We start from the raw sequence: 18614 nt of genomic DNA on the forward strand, positions 1-18614 counted from the left end.
CCCGCTCCCCTCACGATGCCCGCCCGCTCCCCTCACGATCCCCGCTCCCCTCGGCCCCGCTCCCCTCCCGATGCCCGCTCCCCTCACGATCCCCGCTCCCCCGGGCCCCGCTCCCCCGGGTCCCGCTCCCCTCCCGATGGCCGTTCCCCTCACGATTCCCGCTCCCCTCAGCCCCGCTCCCCTCGGCCCCGCTCCCCTCAGCCCCGCTCCCCGGGGCCCGCTCCCCTCCCGATGCCCGCTCCCCTCACGGTGCCCGCTCCCCTCCCGATGCCCGCTTCCCTCACGGTGCCCGTACCCCTCACGATGCCCGTCCGCTCCCCTCACGATCCCCGCTCCCCTCAGCCCCGTTCCCCTCCCGATGCCCGTTCCCCTCACGATTCCCGCTCCCCCGGACCCCGTTCCCCTCCCGATGCCCGTTCCCCTCAGCCCCGCTCCCCTGCCGATGCCCGCTCCCCTCACGATCCCCGCTCCCCTCACGATTCCCGCTCCCCTCAGCCCCGTTCCCCTCCCGGTGCCCGCTCCCCTCCCGATGCGCGGCCCCGCGGGGCGGGCGGGCGCGCGCGCGGCCGGAGCCGGAAGCGCGGCGCGCGCAGGAGCCGGTCCCGCCATGAGCCGCCCGCCCGCGCTGCAGGCTCCGACCTGCGGGCCCTGGGAGATGCGGGAGCGCCTCGGCACCGGCGGCTTCGGAAACGTCGTCCGCTGGCACAACAAGGTAGGCGGCGGGCCGGGCCCGCGGGGCGCGCCCCGGAGCGGGGCCCCCCGCGCTCAGCCGGCCCGCGCCGTGTCCCGCAGGAGACCGGCGAGCAGGTGGCCATCAAGCAGTGCCGGCAGGAGCTGAGCCCGCGCAACCGCGACCGCTGGGCGCTGGAGATACAGATCATGAAGAGGTGAGGGGGCCCGGGGTGCTCGCGGCCGGGCCCCGGGAGGCGGGTCGGGCGGGTGCCGAGGGAAGTGCCGGGAGAGGCCGCCGGGGATCCCTTCCGGGCGGTGCCCGCTCCTCCGCGCTGACAGACCCGGCCCTGCGCCCCCAGAGCCCGGGGTCGCGGTGCCGCCTGTGCGAGGCTTGTCGCTGAACCTTCTCTGCTGTGCCTGTGCGCTGAAGGAGCGCGCTGTCTGCACATGAAATGCAGAGAGTTAGGATGAGTCCAGGACCGTGCAGGACGGGTGAATTGCAGACCTTTAGAATCCACTAGTTCGGTTTCCAAAAGGGTTAGTGACCGTGTAGGACTTGGAGTGATGACCACGAGCTTGCGAAGCTGTGTAGGAGTTGCAGCACATCGCGTGTACTTGCCTTATTTTCGTTCCTCAGGCTCAACCATCCCAATGTGGTGGCTGCCCGGGATGTCCCTGAAGGGATGCAGAAGCTTGCACCAAATGACCTGCCCTTGCTGGCCATGGAGTACTGCCAGGGCGGAGACCTCCGCAAGGTGAGGGCCCTGGGAAGGTGATTGAGGGCTGGATCAGCTTCTCATCCCATCCCAGGTGTTCTGTTCAAGTTTTCCCATAAAATCTTTGTTTTCACATCCTGATGCTTCGTAGTGGTGGCATCAACAGATTCCTCAAAGTGATTAACTCCTGTCTGTCAGAGGGAAAAATAACACAGGATAATTCTAATCATAAGGTTTTTCTAACCCTTGCTATAATCTGCCTGTAGATAAAAGCCTGAGGTTTGAGCTGATCCTGCCACGCGCAGGGGAAATGGCTGAGAAAGGTGGAGCAAGTAGAAGGATGAGAATGGGATGACCCTGACTTCTCTCACCCACTCTGTTATCCTCCCATGCCATCAGGCCAAGGCCTGAAGCTGTAATTGCTGCTACCAGAGGTCACAGACCGTAGAGTTTTGTGCCTCTAGAGAATTTGAGTGCTGTTCCTTAGACTTCTTGCATCCCTGAGAATCTGTGGGACTGCGAGCCTCGCTCAGGTTAGAGGAGGGAAAGCCTACACTCTGTGTTGTTTACCTGCAGTACCTGAATCAGCTGGAGAATTGCTGTGGCTTGAGGGAGGAAGCCATTCTCATCCTGCTGTCTGATATTGGTAAGTGGCTGCAGCATCTCCACTGCCTGAACTAGGGAAGACCTTTTAGTGCTGAATCCACTCTGCAAATATGCAGCTGTGACCTTAATAACTACATCTTAGTCTGACCTTTTATGATCATCTGCCAAAGGTTTTGGGAGTCTGGGGAGGCCCCTGCTGACTTGACAGTAGCCAGCATTATTACAGGTTACAAGAAGGATGGGAGGGAGCACCCAGGGAGAAAACTCTGCTTGTGCCCAGGGGTGTTTGATGCTGACTTTCCTCTTGCACTTACGTGTTTCATTGTACAAGATTTGACCCAAAAGCCTTGCTTATAGTAGGTAGGACTGAATCCTTACCAAGCTCCTGCTAGGTACTGTTAATTATGCTCTTAGAAGTGGCTTTTTCTGTGTCTCAGCTTCTGCTCTCAGGTACCTTCACGAGAACAGGATCATCCACAGAGACTTGAAGCCAGAGAACATTGTGCTGCAGCAAGGAGAGCAGAGGGTAAGCAGAAACCAGGTGTCTCTACCTGCACACACAAGTAAGTGTCAGAGGAGGTGCATGTGGTCCCTCTGCAGAGCACTCCACCCATCTGTGTCAGATGGATAGTGCTCTGTGTGCAGCTCAGAGATTGTATTAGCCACCTGTTAACACCTGACATTTTGACTTTCAACTATCAAGGAGAGAATCAGGCTGTACTGATGGACCAGGGATCGGAGAGAGCTGGAGACAGAACTGCCAAATGTGTGCCAAGCCCACGACAACTTCACATGTGTTGTGTTTTAGGAATCTACAGTAGCCTCCCATTTCTGCTTCCCTCTCTTCCTTGGCACCTTTCCTGCAGACCTTTGAAGAGCTGAACCTTTTCTTTCTGCTGTATGATGTGCTTTTAACAGGACTTCAGTCTAGTGTTCTTGTTCTCTGCTGTGTGTTTCAGTTAATACACAAAATCATTGACCTGGGTTATGCTAAGGAACTGGATCAGGGCAGCCTGTGCACATCCTTCGTTGGGACTCTGCAGTACTTGGTAAGGAAGGAATTCAGCTGGAAGAGCAGCTCCTGCTTTCCAGTGGGGTAGAATGAACTGTTATCAAGCTTTGGGCTGGGATGAGGTCCTTGTGCTGGTGTGGGGTGCATTTGGGGTGCTGCAGCAAGCAGAGGTGGCCCTTTTTTTGCTGACACTGTGTTCTCAGTGTCTGCCAACTCTGTCAGAGCAGGAGGGCCAGTGACCTGTGCGGGTCACTCTGGGAGGGTCTCGAAGCTTGTGTTCCATAACATCTTTAGTCTGGTGTAGGAACATTAGTGAGCTGTCAAGGGACAGAGAGAGCCAAGAGATGGGTGGCTTTGTCTTATGTGTGTCACTGTGTCAGGCTCCAGAGCTGCTGGAGCAGCAGAAGTACACGGTGACAGTGGATTACTGGAGCTTTGGCACACTGGCCTTCGAGTGCATCACAGGCTTCCGACCCTTCCTGCCCAACTGGCAGCCGGTGCAGTGGTGAGTGAGCTGGGCTGGGTGACAGGAGGGGACCCCATGTCTCTGTCCTGTTTACAGTCCCTTGATTCTTAGGACAACATCCCTGTGTTCCTTGCCCTTATGGAGACTGAGTCCCTTCACAGGAGTTTGACCTACCTGAGCAAGTTCAGCATTCCTGATACTTGCCCTCTGGGATAAGGTCTGACTCCTGCAGGGCAGGTAACAGAAAGCAAAGTGGCATCTGTATTACATCTGTCAAGAGTAGCTTTAAGCTTTAAGAGCCTACTATCATGCAGACTGGGAAAGGCAGGTCAGTGTTTCACTGTTGTACTTGCTTCAATTCCTCAGGCACACAAAGGTGCGTCAGAAGAGCGAGCTGGATATTGTTGTCTCAGAAGACTTATCTGGAGAAGTCAAGTTTTCCAGCAGTTTACCCTGCCCAAACAACCTAAACAGGTGTGCACTGGGAATTGCCCTGCTGAGATAAACTGATTCTTCTGCATAAGGACCAGGTTTATATGATACACTGTGGATAAATTGAGTGCATGACACAGACAGTACTCGTGTCACTTGTCAGACTTGTGAGTCTCTAAACACTGCACTTGTGATGGTTGGGGGATCGGGGTGGGGGCAGTTGTTTGTCAGTCCTCCTGCAGAGTCCAGGCCATGTGGTGACTGCAAATGCACTTTTACTTCTTGTGATCCCCTTCTGTTCTTGATTGTTCAGTGTTTTGTCTGCGAGGTTGGAGAAATGGCTGCAGCTCATGTTAATGTGGCACCCACGTCAGAGAGGGACAGATCCTACATATGGACCCTACGGGTGTTTCAAAGCCTTGGATGACATTTTGAACTTGAAGGTGAGCAGTGGGTCTGTATTATCCTGAAAAGTTTTCCAGAGAGCAGTTGCCTGTAGCCCATGAGAGAAGGTGCTTGAGTCAGAGGCCTGGGAGGAGGAGGAGTGGCACAGAAGCTCATGGAGCTGTCTCCTGACAGTGAAGGGGCTCTTGTCCTCTTGCTTCTTTGAGGACAGATACTCCTGAGCTTGTTGGGAGTAGCAAATAGCTTCTGTGTGTGCTTAGTTCCATGTTCTGGTAGAGGATTCTGCAGCTGAAGCTGTTTAATGTCCACGTTTGGCATAATGTTATGAAGTGGCTGCAGAGTGACCTCCTGAGCCCACCAAGTGCTTTGAACAGTTTATTGGTGGCCAGTTCTCAGTCCTGCCCTCTCTGCTCAAACATGACCAATGTTTCTTCAGCCTTTCTCATGTCGTGCTGCTCTTGTAGTTGCTTCATGTTTTGAACATGGTCACGGGAACTGTGCACACCTACCCTGTGACAGAGGAGGAGACTCTGGACAGTGTGAAGGCCAGGATCCAGGCAGACACAGGAATCCCAGAACAGGACCAGGAGCTACTGCAGGAAGCAGGACTTGAATTGTTTTCTCAGAAGTTGGTCACTAAACATATAGCTGATAGCAAGGTGAGTCTGGGCACTCCTTTTCTTGTTGGTGAGTGAATGAGCAGGCACTGCTCTCCCTTTGGGATCACAGCACTCCCTGCTGTTGTGCAGGCTTTTGTCACAGTAACCACCCAGCCCTTGCCTCTGGTGTTCTCTGTGTGGCTGAGGAGGAATGTTCTGGTTATGGGGTTAACGAGGTTTGGTTTTTCTGAGGGAACTCAGTGGGGTCTTTTTTCTTCTGCAGGTGAATGACACTGCAGCTGCAGACACAGACCTCCTGTTCCTCTTTGACAACAAGAAGGTTTCCTACGAGGCTCAGGTGGCCTTGCGTCCTCACCCAGAGAGCGTCGACTGCATCCGTAAGGACTTTACATGAACCTGAGAGGGGCCTGTGTTCTGTGCTCTGTGCCCTGTGCAAACAGCAGAGAGAGCTTTGCACACTGGGGACTGAAGCAGCAGTAAAATGGACTGGCACAGCATTCATTCAGCTTGTCAGAACAGCTGAGAAAAGGAAGTGTTTGATTTTGGGACGGGGGGAACTGGGCTTGGCAGGAGGTGACGTGCCCTCAAAGGAGCAACGTTTGAGGCTGCTCTGTCGTGTGATAACACCACTCTTGGGCTTCACGTTGACATGTACGTTTGTCTTTCCCTCCCTCCCCCCTGTGTTTGTAGTTCAGGATCCCAAGAAGAACCTGCACTTCTTCCAGCTGCGCAGGGTGTGGGGTCAGATCTGGCACACGATCCGGGTGCTGAAGGAGGACTGTCACCAGCTGCAGCAGGGGCAGCGCGCGGCCATGTAGGGGCAGCTCTGGGACACTGCTCTGGGCTCTGGGGACAGGGGAGGGCTGGGAATGGGGCCCTGCTGGAATGGGAAGCCCCTGGGTGGAGCTGTAAACTATTACTGAAAAGCTGGGAGTGCTCAGTGCCCCGCTGTGAGGCTGTGCTGTGCTCTGAGTGCATTTCCAGCCTGGGGGGCTGAGAGCACCTTCCTGTCCCTGCAGGATGAACCTGCTGCGTTACAACAGCACCCTCTCCAAGATGAAGAACTCCATGGCCTCCCTTTCTCAGCAGCTGAAAGCAAAGCTGGACTTCTTTAAAACAAGCATCCAGATCGATCTGGAAAAGTATAAAGAGCAGATTGAATTTGGAATTAGTGAGTATAGCATCTGGAAAACATGCCTTTTCTTCCCACAAAATACCTACCTCTTCCTCTATGAGCCTGAGAAATCCAATGTCTCTTCTTTCATTCCTGTAGCTTCTGAGAAGCTGCTGTTTGCCTGGAAAGAGATGGAACAAGCTGTGGAACTTTGTGGGCGGGTATGTTTCTAAATAACTGTTTATCCTAAAGAAAAAGAGGCTTGTTTTCATTATCTTTTTTCCCCCCTTTTTCTCCTCATTGTTCCCCCTTAGACAGAAACTTCTTGTGTCTGGACTGAGTCCAGATTTCACATTGCCTTGGTTTGGGTGACACCATTTTTGTCCATTACTGGTATTTCATGAAGCTCACTCTGTTGGAGGAGGCAGGGGCAGAATGTCTGTCTTAACAAGCAGCAGCTTCTGCTTGTGAATGGGTTCAAGTGAAAAGCAGGATTTGGGGTGCCAGGAGTTGATGTGGTTATGAAAAGGGGAAAAGTGGTAATGGAGAGGATGAGAGGTCTGGAGCAGCCAAGGAAAAGGGAGAAAGGTGGCCTGGGAACTGGCAGCACATCTACTACAAAGTCTGACCCTTCAATTGCTCTTTGTCACAGGCTGAATTTTTCACCAAAAAATTCCTGGAAGTTGTCTTATCCAAGAGCACAAACCTGATTTCTTTGAATTGAAGGGACTTCTGTTCTCCCTTGTCTTTGGCCAAGGCTGCTGTTTGCACCCTGCTGATGTGTTTGAAAATGTGAAGGAGGAAGGAAGAGCTGATGTGAGTGGTCATGTCTGAGTGTGACACTTGTGTTGCTGATGCTCTGCCCTGCTTTCAGGAGGATGATGTGGATGAGCTGGTGAAGAGGATGATGGCCCTGCAGACAGACATTGTGGACCTGCAGAGAAGCCCACTAGGTCGTAAACAGGGAGGAACCCTGGAGGATTTGTGAGTTGAACTACCTTGAACTTCAGATGCAGGACTATTTCTAGCTAAGCTGACCCAGCACAGGACAATGAAAGGGCTCTTTCCTCTGCCCAAATCATGGGGTGCTGGGAGGACTTCAACACTAAAGGCAGTTTTTGACTCATCTGCCATCGGTCTGAAGTGGCAGACTGGCACAGAAAAGATTCAACTTCTCAAACTATTTGTTCCTTATTTTGGTTCTTGAGAAGTCATTTGTTTTCTCTGCCTTTTTCTTCTAGAGAAGAACAAGCCAGAGAGCTGTACCGGAGACTGAGAGAGAAGCCAAGAGGTAAAAGACATTTTAGCTCAAGGTCAGCTTGCTTTGTGTGGATGGTGACTTCAGGGATGTAGCAATGACCACTGAGGAAACTTTCTGTGCATTCTAGGCCTGCCCACACATTAGCTGTGCAGGGACTCTGCTGGACCTACCTTCTTTTGGAGAGGGGAGTCAGGGAGTCAGTTTTACACTGGGCCAGCCTTGCTTTCTTGGCACCTTCTGAGCTCTTCCTGAAGCTCCTCTGGAGCTCTGCTCAGAGCAGGCTGGTGCCACAAGCATCTGCTGCTGCTTCTGTGTAGGGTGAGAGCCGTGGCTGTTCCTTGAGCAGCTGTACAGGCCCAGCTCTGCTTTCCAGTTCTTAAACCTTTGAAAAGGTGGATAAAATCCAGTGCAGTGCATCCCACTCCAACTTGCATGCCCTGGACTTGGGGTGTTCCAGGGTTGAAGCAGCAGTGGAAACAAACCACCAAGAATCTTCTCCCTCTATCCCATAGGCCTTTCTTTGTGTGTAACACTCTGGGTCTCGTTCCAGATCAGAGGACAAGCGGTGACAGCCAGGAAATTGTCCGACTGCTGCTCCAGGCAATCCAGACCTTCGAAAAGAAAGTTCGAGTCATTTATGCTCAGCTCAGGTGAGCTTGGTAGATTTTACTGAGGGTTCAGAGAAAGCATTTTCTCTTTCAGCAGGAGAATGTTTAAAACCCAGTGCACACAGGGAACAAGTAACTTCAGAAATGTTTCCCTGCTGCAGTGGCCCGTGTGTGACCTGATCCGGTTTTACTTTTTTAACAGTAAAACTGTGGTTTGCAAGCAGAAGGCACTGGAATTGTTCCCCAGAGTGGAGAAGGTGATGAATCTGATGCGTGAAGATGAGGAAACCGTTGTTAGGCTTCAGGAGAAACGGCAGAAAGAATTGTGGAACTTGCTGAAAATTGCTTGTGTAAGTAAAATAAAAACTCCACTTTAACCTAAAAATATGGTTTGTAGCACAGGTTACTGAAATAATAGTAAGTGGAGTATGTCCTATGGTTCTTGCCTTTGTTATTTTGAATTAGTGTTAAAGCCAAGTTCCAGGTTGTCTCATACTCCTGTCTGCTGAAAACTAGTGGAAATAATTGCAATCTGAATATTCTGTGCTTTCTTCAGAGTAAAGTCCGTGGTCCTGTCACTGGCAGCCCAGAGAGCATGAACACATCTCGTCTTGGTGGCCCTGGTCAGCTGCTGCTGCAGGTCCCTTCTGACACCTACCATTTATCAGACTCTGTAAGAAAAAGGTGAGGCAAGTCTGGAGTATGAATTATGAATTATGACCTGAGTGCCTTCAGTGTCTGCAGCATACCTGCCAGAAATATTTCAGAGGTAGAAGCAGTATCTCTTTAAACTGCCACAGAAAATAATAGTGTGATAATTGTCCCTTTCAGTGAGGAGCTGCTGCTGGAATCACAGAAGCTTTGTAGCCAGCTAGAAAATGTGATGTATGACACAATGAAGGATCAGGAGCAGAGCTTCATGGTAATGTATTCATTCTTCTAGAGACTGGGGAAGCTCTTGGCTTCAAAGTTCTGCTTGTGTAGCTTTGCCACCACTCAGTAATACAGCTGATGGAAATCTGGGATTTACCTTGGACAAGGAGAACAGGAGCTGTGGAGGCAGGAAGCACCTGCTCCTGACACACTCTGTGGCACTGGGGCTGGTGGGGTGAACAGTAAAGGAGGGGGCAGTTGCTTGGCTGTTGTATCCAAATACTGCAAAAGTGCACTCCTAAATCTGGTGGCAGTACAGGGGGGGCAGGGATGCAGAATATTAAAAAGAGAGCAAAATATTAGAGAAGTAAGTAACTTAAGGGTTTCTTTTACAGCAGTCACATGGCTTATCTTGAAACTCTACTGCCCAACTTGTTCACAGTAATTTTTTTTAATTCTTTTAACTTGCTTCTCCTTTACTCTAGAGAAAGCTCAACTGTAAGCAGGTGTTGAACTTTGCAGTTCTGTTTATTCTTCAGGCTCTAGACTGGAGCTGGCTGCAGCTTCAGGCAGAAGAAACAAACAGCCCCGAACAAACCCAGATGTGAAATCATGACAGTCGCCCCTGGAGACGCTGCTTTGGGAAGCCAAGTGTGAAAAGCTGCTGCCCCCCAGAAGGGAAGATCAGCTGCCTCCTTCTACTGTCACCTGCTGCTCCTGAGATACACACACAGCCTGGCTTTGTATCCACCTCCCAGACACTGCTCACAAAGCTACAGTAGGAAATGCCTGTTCTAACTGCCTGGAAAACCTTCTTAATTGTGCCTTATGACAGCAGATATTCTTATTCTCTGTCCTGATATATCTTCCCTTAGGCATCACCTGTGGCTGTTCTACTGCATTTTAGGCTTTCTGATGGAACAATGGACAATGTTTGCCCAGGCACTGGTAGATGTCACCTTTGTAATATACTTGAACTGTGAACCTCATTTCTTAACTCTGCTGATTTGCACTTTTTTTTTCTTTAAGTGTAATGGTTGTACTTACCTAATACTTGTTTCCTATATGGGAACGAAATTATCTAAAACATGTAAACTTTTGGTTTGCTCTTTTTGATACCATCAATAACATTTTAATGGAAAAAGCTGCTTTCACTGTGCAGGTCTCTAAAACATGACAGGTGTAAGGATGTTATCCCAGAAACCCCAGGAGAAGGAAATGCTCAGTGTGCAGGTACAGTGTGACAAAGCATTTGCAGGTTTTCTATTAGCCATGCTTAAAGGTGCATCAAAAGAAAAGAAAAAAGAACAGCCAGAGGGAACACAGCTTTGCTGAACCTGGCTCAGAGTCAAGACACACCAACCTTCTGTTCCGACTGGGACCAATTTATTTCATTCCGATGTAAACCCAAATTTCCACTACAGCACAGCGACCACCTTTAGAAAAGGCTGTGGAGTACAGGACATGCAAAATGCAATACAATAAGGGGGAGAGGTTGGATTTTCTTCTGTTTTTTTAGGAACAGATTTAAAATACAGGAAACTGAAATGTGGCACAAACATCACAACTTCCATGCATGCCTTCAAGTGTCTTCCTCTGTTGTGCTGGCACTCTCTGGACCTTCAGCAGTGGGTTAAAGTCGTTCTTTGGAAGAGCAGAAAGTTCACACTTCTTCAAATTTCAGAGTATATTAAGGCCGAAACACACTGGGTTATACTTTTCCTTCACCTTCCAGAGTACCACCAGTTGTTTTACTTACAGCTGTGTTAAGCTTCCAGCTCAAATCCCAGCCCAACTTTGTGACCTCCAGAACTGAAGTTCTTGCCATCAATCAAGCCTGAGACGGTCAGTTTAACACCTGTGGAAGCAAGTCATGGGAGCCATCACACCCTGGGAGCCTGTGCAGTGCCCTCCCTCAGGTACCCGACCCCAGCACTGCCTCTGGACCCCAGTTCCTAAAGCAAGGGAGATCCCCCTTCCTTCTGGGAGTCTGTGCAAAACTTTGAGCTCCTCTGTGCATCTGTTCTGTTCTAAAGATGCCAGGAAATCACCCCCAGTGTAGCATTGACACTGTTTGCTGCCCCCAGTGAGACTCACGTACCAGGTCGGAGGGCATGAGTGTAGCCCAGTCCAATGAGGCTGGCATTGTTCACTTTACCCTGCAGGAAAAAGGAAATCACAGCATTTATACACTGTGCAGAAATATCCAGCACTGTCCCAGTGCCCTGAGAAGGTGGCTCATGCATTAACTCTCTTCAGCTACTTGTAGAGTAACCTCTGTCAGAAGCACATTCCAATCTTTTCTCAAGTTTCCAGCCCAAGCAATCTTCTCCTCAAATGGTGGCCCCATTATGCCCAGATAAAATGCCACCCTGTTCTTCACTGCCCCCAGCACTGTGTCTTCATACCCTTTAAAGAGCTCCTTGCTGCAGTCCCTCAGAGCCAAAGAAGTCTGTCTTGTTCACATCACTCAGGAGTGACTTTTTTCATTTAATGAGCAATAAATATATGAATATGCAACCCCCTTTTTTGCATTGCTAAGTTTTGAGCTGTTTACAATAGTATTTCTCATCTTTAATTCTGGCTGAATTGTCCTGGAACTGAGTCTTGTTTTGAAGCAAAACAAATGCTTGTTTTCACACTAAGAACTGAAGCAGCACTGACTTCATGTGTCAGCTGACTTTGGAGGGTCAGCTCAGGAGAAGGCTGAGCTTCCACCACTGGAACTGAAATACTGTTTTAGGTTATGGATTAGAGAATTCAAACACTACAGCCTTTCATTACCTTCTGACACACACCTTGCAGGGCTCCAAACACACTAATCAGACCATTTCACTGTGGACAAAATTACGGTTTAGATTTATTTTTTTTTCCTAATTTCACAAGTATAACCTGTGAGGTCCCAATTTAAATTTGAACCACAACAAAAGCCACAGTTTGACCTCTACCATACTCCCTCAGTAACTAGTCAAAGCAACTACTTCCTAACACAAATTTTCAGTATTTGAAATAGTCATTTCTTTAACAAAGTTCTTACCACAACAGAAGTCTTGTCATCCAGCTGGTACTTTGCAGCAATACCAAAACGTGTGTTGTTACTGCCAGCAGTCCATGCAAGATTGACTGATGTCTCAACCTTATTGTTAACCTTCTGATAAATAGAGCCACCAAACTCGGTGCCATCATTCCTGTTTGAACAGATGCAAGAGTGTCAGGCCTTGCCTTGTCCAGTAACTCTTGAGGTCAGCCCTTCCCCACAATCATAATGAACAAGACTTTCCAACAGCTGAGACCTACGTTTTGAGGCTCTGACAGAAAAAATAAACCCAGGTAACCTGGTTGCTTGTCTCAAGCCAACCTGTGGTAACACATGAAGGGACAAATCCAGGAGACTTCAGTTCTGGCAGTGCTGAGACTGAGAACAATGTTACTGCAGTGCAGTTGTTTAAATGCACCATCCTCTGACTCTCAGAGGTCTGAATGCCCAGGCCAGAGCTGCAATGACAGCCCAGCACAACAGAGGCCTCTCTCCTTCACCTTGGGCAGTTCTGAGGGACAGCAATGGTGGGGAGGGGGAGAAGGTACAGTAGTTTAATTGAAGGCTCTTTGATCTAATGCCAGAACAGAAGTTAAAAGTTCACAGATTTAAATTCCAAATTAACACTTATAAAGTGCCTCTACATCACTATCTTACATACACAAACCCCCACATTACTCTCGGACAAGCTATCAAGGCAGATAAGAGCTGGAAAGTTGCCCTGTTTTAGTAGCACTGAAAATAAAAACACTGAATACAAATTATTTGGAAACAAATCCCCTTCCATCCACCTACCTTTGACCTAAGTCCACTAATGCAACTATTCCTCCAGTTTGGCTCCCCTGGTAATGTTTCTCTAGGCTCAGAGAATACTTACACATTAGTGTGCAGCTGAAAGTCTCCTGCTGTATATCCCAAGGCAAAGTTATTTTGTGAAAGCTTGTACTTGGCTGTATCAAAAGCCATCTGGTAGCCAGCCAGCCAACCCTCATAGCCCAGCACTGCCCAGCCATAGATGGTGGGCCCAGCCAGGTCAATGTCTACGTTGCAGCCTACATTTATATATTCTCTTTTGTAGGAGGTCTTCAACTTTGCACTCTTCTTCCTGCAGAGACAAAATGCCATTTTACCCGTGGCAGTGCACAGGGGGGTGTGAGACCTGGTTCATTCAGGTATTTAAGTATTTACCCTGTGTTCGGTACAAATGTAGTGTCAAGAGCCAACTTCAATCCTCCAGCCAACTGCAAAGAAAAACCAAGACACCTGCTCAGAACTCTGCTGAAACATGGTTTGTTACACTCACTACTAGAACTCTGCTTCCTGTCTAAAGAGAAAACAAAACACGACCATGTGTTTGAATCCCTCCTCCTGCAGCATCTTCAGAGTTCACTGTAAAACATGAATGGCCACACAGGGCAGAGGCACCACAGGATTTTCACTCTCTTTGGCACCTGTTCAGCTCCAGACTTTCTCACACCAGCTGCAGAAACGTTTCCAAATGATCTGCTTCCTCTTACCTTATCCTCCACAGCAACCTCTGTTGCCAGCATGTTATCTGTGTTCCACTTCTGGGTGAACGTCACTCCCTGTTCTTTCATCTTGTATTTGGTCTCCAGGCTGCCCGAGGCCTTGCCCGTGTCCGTGTTGGAAGAACCAGTTGCAGTGAAGTCCTGGCAAGAGCATAACATGAGTTTCAGCACTCCTGAGGTTCAATTACATTCTGTTTTTCCACTTGTAAGGAATTAGGTTCTAAGAAGCATCTGAGAACGGCCCTCATTTGTTATCCCCATCTCTCAAGTATTTTCCTTGAGAAAAGATAAATAACCTGTCATTACATTTCCAAGTTATGTCTCTCTTGAAGTTTAAATACTGAAAAATACAGTGCTTAAGAGATGGCAGCATCCATTTCCAATATATCCAAGCTTTGGAACCCTGACTTTCCAGATCCTTGTCATTCCAGGACTATTCCTGCATGCTGTGTACATAACCTTCACAATTCTGGACTTTGCAGAGTGTCCAAAGACACAAAGACTGTCAGTAAATGGTTTGGAAGTGCCAGGTAACAGTTTGGGGCAGTGGGGGATGCTGCAGGGGAGGGACAGGCACTCCAGCTAATGCAGCACTACAGGAGCACAGCAGTTGTACCACACATGGAGCCAAGAGACATGTGACAGAGTCAGGATGTGTTGGACTGTCCTTCAGACATCACTGCCCCCAGGGCTCTGATGCCACTCTCACAGAGTCAGTAAAGACATCTCCACCCTGCCTCAGAATTCAGAAGGAACTTTCTCCTGAGCTTAGAGCTCCAATTAAAAGGCTTGGCTTGTTCCTCAGATCAAGCAAAGGGAAGGCTGTAAACACTTGTCTCAAAGCCAAAGGCAAAGAACTGCACTGTCACATGATCCAAAGCCAAAGCATTTTGTCAGGTGCCAGGAACTAAAGCTGTTCTGGAAGCAGAAGGCACAAGCCAACATCTGCTGCCATCAATCTCTGCCCGTGTCCCCCCAGGGCAGCTCGTGGAGAAGCATTTCTGGAATTCTTTGTAGCTGAAAAATCAAACTCATTCTGGCTCCGTGTCACACCCAGCTGGGGCAGCAGCCAAGCACAGCTTCCCACTGACCTTCCAGCTCATGGTGCACCTTCAGCAGTGCCATGCACTCAGCAGGCAAAGCCACTTGCAATCTCTGAACAGTTATAACCAACAGACACTATCATTGTTGTTTTCTAAGTCCACAGAAAACACCCAAATGTTTCTGTACCAGAACAACCAGAGGCACTATCAGTACCCACGCAGGAACTGGATCTCACACTTTGTTCCCTACCTCAGCTCCATCCCCAAATGCCCACTTTGCTGCAGCAGAATGCTCAGCAGAAACACCAACAGCACAAAATCTGAAGCATCAGACAACTGTATCAATACCACACCTATCCTGTTTCCCCCTGCTGTTCTTACAGTGTTCTTGTTGTGGACTGTTGGCAAAGATTGCAAATGGCTTTACACACGTGGATGAAACAGCAGATTTAGAGCTCTGGACACAGTCAAACTGCACAAGGTGGATGATAACAGGACTACACCCAGTGGAAAGGTTCACAAGTGACAGAATGCACCACAGAACACAAGGAGGACAAAGCAATGAAGAGCCAACATGCCAAAACAGTCACTATTCTTACCAGCTGGATAAACATCCAATGAAAATTGCATGGAAAAGAAAAAGCCCATTTTAGAACTTCCTACAGTTGTTCATGTTCCATCACACTCCGAAGACAGCAAAATTAACTATTTGCATATTATTTGAGAATCAAAACTTCCAGCCAGGAAAACTGCATATCAAGAGATGTCAGTAAGTGTAGAGACCACAGACCTATGTGTCCCTGGAGCACAATGCAAGTGACCCACCAAAAGCACACCTGGGCCAGAATACAGCAGAACTAAAGTAAGCACTTACCACATTTGCATGACAAGAATGCAAGAGAAGGAGGGAGCTAAGGCAAATATGTTTATGAAGGAGGCTGAAAAGCAGCACCATCTCATCAATCAGAAGAGCATCAAGTGGGATCATGTACAGAACTGAGAGTCAGTGTAAGAAAAATATTATTTAGTAAACAACATATGCCTCTGGTAAAGCTCAAAATTATGTTTTGCCTCCTGTGAAATCGTGAGGAAGCTGCATTTCTCCATCATTAAAGTGCAGATCGTAACCTTTTCTAGTTACTTCAAGTGCTAAAGTTTAATTAAGCCCTCAAATTCTACATAAAAGGTATTGCAGAAGGACTGTTTAGTTTTAATTAAGTCTTGAAGTGAAAATGAAGTTAAACTGTGGTGCTTATGTGCCACTTGGCCTTTTGGATAAAAGTCCTTCCAGACTCAAAATCCTACAAAAACCAACAGCAGCAGGGAGACTCAAACCCATTCCTAAGCAGAAATGAGAGCTGTGCAAGGGGAAGAAACTCCTGTCTGGGACATATCAATGGGAACAGGGAGGAATGAGAACTCCTGCAGGCCACAGGAGCAGCACTGCCATGGCAGCTCAGAAACATCTGAGCCAGATACAAGTTTTAAAATGAGAAATGAAAGAGGGAGGCAACACCTGGCAGCAAGTGGCTGCCCCCAACCAGCCCAGGGGTCTGTCCCCACACTGCCACGCTGGGGAGGGGGAAGGCCCCCAGTACTCACCACCCCACTGGTGGACTTGGTCTTCAACTCCAACTTGACCATTCCAAATCCTGAAAACAGAACAGCACACAGGGCCTGTTTTACAACACACAAGCAAGGCTTGTTCCCAGCACACCCAAAGTACCACAGGCAGGGTACACTAAGCCCCAAATAACCGAGACTAAAGCAGGGATCTTGAGCTGAATTTTAGCAAAGCCTGAACTCCAGAGTGGCAGAGACCAGACCACAGTGCTTTTTAGTTTTATGCAGCATATGGATTTGGGATACAAATGCAATCTTTATCACACACAAAACCAGATTTAAAAACCATCACCACTGTTAGTACTGTTCCCAAAAAGGGACTAATGCAAATATTGTGACAATATCTTCTCTAGCTGTACCAGTCAGCTGTTCTGATTAACAGAAAGGTCACTCTACCTCAGGAACCTGTTCATTGCCACATCCAGCCTCCTGTGGCAGCCTACATCACTGTCAGTGATTTAATGCCTCCAAATACAAAAATTGGAAGGTAAAGGGTGGAGCATTTTCCAGAGACTGTTCTGGAGCACATATTAAGGTCAAACTCCTAGCTTTGCCCTCTAACTCTTTGCCACTGCAGCATTTTCATGATACATGCCCAAAGTTCAGATTCAGAAGGTGCCACATGCTCCAAGCCCTGCTGAATTCCTACCACAAGCTATCAGGGGATCTCTGAGGCACTAATGTTTCTGTTGGCATTTTCGAGACGCCTAAGAAAAAAATACAGAAGGTTATCAAACCACAACCATCTCACTTACCATAGCCCTTGTTGAACACATCCCTGGCACACTTTCCCAAGTCACTGTACGTCGGTGGTACAGCCATTGGATCTGAAACACAGGGGAAGCTGTAAGAATCTTGGGTGTAACAGCATCAAACCAAACTATAGCCAAAGCATTTATAAACCTATGACCAGCAGCCTCTGAGTACTTCACTGACAGGGAACTGTCACAAGTCCTCCTTGTGTCACTGTTGCTGTGTCAGAAAGAAGCTCCAACCCAAGGAAGTTCCCAAAGCCAATCCATTACTTGGGAACACTGAACCCAGCTATTTATTACAGCCACCAATGTCAGCCTCACATTCTTCCACTGCAAAAAGAGCTCATGGGAGCCTTATCACTGTTCTGATAACAGCAAACACTGCTTTCCTGGCAGGACCCTTTCTGAAAGGGACCCCAAAGGGCAAAGCAAGGTCAGCACTGAGCAATCCCAAAGGAAAACAGATCTCACTTCCATCTGCACTTGGGACTTCCTAGAAAGCTTTTTCAGAGATGTGTAAGACACAGAGATTTCTGTGCACTGTCCAGTAACCATCAGGATCTCTGCACTGTGCACACACAGCAGCAAAACCTACATTTGCTAATATGGGTCCCTGGTACAACCACTTTGGAGGGCAAAACTCAAAAGGGCAGGCACGTGATGTTACAGCTCACATGACATGTTTCATGTTAGTTACCATAATTCAGGGATTTTGCATCAGAAAATCCACATTAAACAAGTAGGAAAACTCTTCCCCAGTGGAAAATTAGTCTTGCCCTTCTAGATTAAGTTTGCATAACTGTGAAAGCACATCTGCTTCAGGAGAGAAAAGCTATCAGAGATGCTCCTTTCATTTGGTTTTAAGGGTAATTCTTTGCCATTCCTACTTCTGATGCATTTGTTCATATTCTTCTCTGCAACATCCGACACCAGAAACCCCCCACCCCAGCTTCTGAAAACATGTCACCCCCCTACCTCCTTCATGCTTTGCAAACTGTCTCAAACCTTTCTGCCTCCCTGCACAGATGGGTATGGGTTTTAGGGACAAATGGCAGCAGTGCTGAGGAGTCTGGGGCTCTCCACATCAGCTTCACTGAAAACACTTCCAGTAAAGAAGGACTTTACCATCCTGTCCAGCACCTGCTTCATCTAAATCTCACCCTTCTGTGTGACAATCTGTTCAGTTTACACTTCATTTTCACAAGGCTATTGAGACATCTTGAAAATTGTGAGCCTGTTCACTCTCCTAACATGTCTCCTCACTGTACAGCACACAGCTACGTTTTCTGTATTCTACGTGTTTTAATGTGTATGTTAAGTTTTATGAAAATATTTAAACGGTATTTTAAAAAAAGCGATTCTCGACGTTAACTCATACTGAAATACATAAATTCTTTGCTAATAACAAACAGCTCTAAAAATCGTCTAGAGGAACAGAGCTCAGAGTTTCACAACTCTTAACCCTGAATTTGGTCTCCATCAACCAGACGCGATGACAACGGCCCGCAGAACGCGGGGCGAGGCGGGCAAGGAAACACAGGAGGCTGTGGAGTAACTGTAAAACCCCCATACCGTGCACCGGCAGCAGAAGCGCCTCAGGCCGGTTCCAGGGGCGCGGCGGGGCCCGGCCCGTGACCGCCCTCACGCACCTCTCGGCGGCCCCGGGGGCGCGAGCGCCGCCCCCGCCCCGGCGCTGCCGCGTTACGCAACCGGTAACGGCTCCGGGCCCTGCCCGCGACCCCCGGCCCGGCCCTCCCGGCCGGGACAACCGCCGGCGGGACCCCCGCGCCCGGGCCGCAGGGACGGGCCCGCCCCGGGCGGCCCGCGGGGCTGAGGGCGCCG

General features: G+C 48.9%; 2 protein-coding genes across 3 annotated transcripts; one reads left to right on the forward strand and one right to left on the reverse strand.

Annotated features, from left to right (window-relative positions):
• Nucleotides 1–574: 574 nt before the first annotated feature.
• Nucleotides 575–9885, forward strand: IKBKB (inhibitor of nuclear factor kappa B kinase subunit beta). Its single transcript, XM_027706369.1, has 21 exons — nt 575–712; nt 793–887; nt 1310–1427; nt 1965–2034; nt 2432–2520; nt 2954–3043; nt 3387–3511; nt 3839–3946; nt 4218–4347; nt 4774–4968; nt 5192–5306; nt 5620–5743; nt 5949–6100; nt 6203–6264; nt 6918–7027; nt 7285–7334; nt 7855–7954; nt 8115–8262; nt 8469–8596; nt 8744–8834; nt 9325–9885. The coding sequence occupies exons 1-21, from the start codon at nt 608–610 to the stop codon at nt 9391–9393; spliced, it is 2274 nt and encodes a 757-aa protein (XP_027562170.1). The 5' UTR covers nt 575–607; the 3' UTR covers nt 9394–9885.
• Nucleotides 9886–10152: 267 nt separating this feature from the next.
• VDAC3 (voltage dependent anion channel 3) lies at nt 10153–16844 on the reverse strand. Of its 2 annotated transcripts, XM_027706376.1 has the most exons (9): nt 16773–16844; nt 15997–16046; nt 14994–14996; nt 13340–13492; nt 13011–13063; nt 12700–12927; nt 11823–11973; nt 10887–10944; nt 10153–10643 (listed from the first exon to the last, which is right to left on the reverse strand). In XM_027706376.1, the coding sequence occupies exons 1-9, from the start codon at nt 16837–16839 to the stop codon at nt 10552–10554; spliced, it is 855 nt and encodes a 284-aa protein (XP_027562177.1). In that variant the 5' UTR covers nt 16840–16844; the 3' UTR covers nt 10153–10551. The 2 variants fall into 2 exon arrangements, with proteins under 2 accessions (XP_027562177.1, XP_027562178.1); XM_027706377.1 differs by lacking the exon at nt 14994–14996.
• Nucleotides 16845–18614: the final 1770 nt, after the last annotated feature.

The sequence above is a fragment of the Neopelma chrysocephalum genome, unplaced genomic scaffold (genome assembly GCF_003984885.1).
Source record: "Neopelma chrysocephalum unplaced genomic scaffold, ASM398488v2 Primary Assembly neopelma1_367, whole genome shotgun sequence".
In the NCBI taxonomy this organism is placed as follows: Eukaryota; Metazoa; Chordata; class Aves; order Passeriformes; family Pipridae; genus Neopelma; species Neopelma chrysocephalum.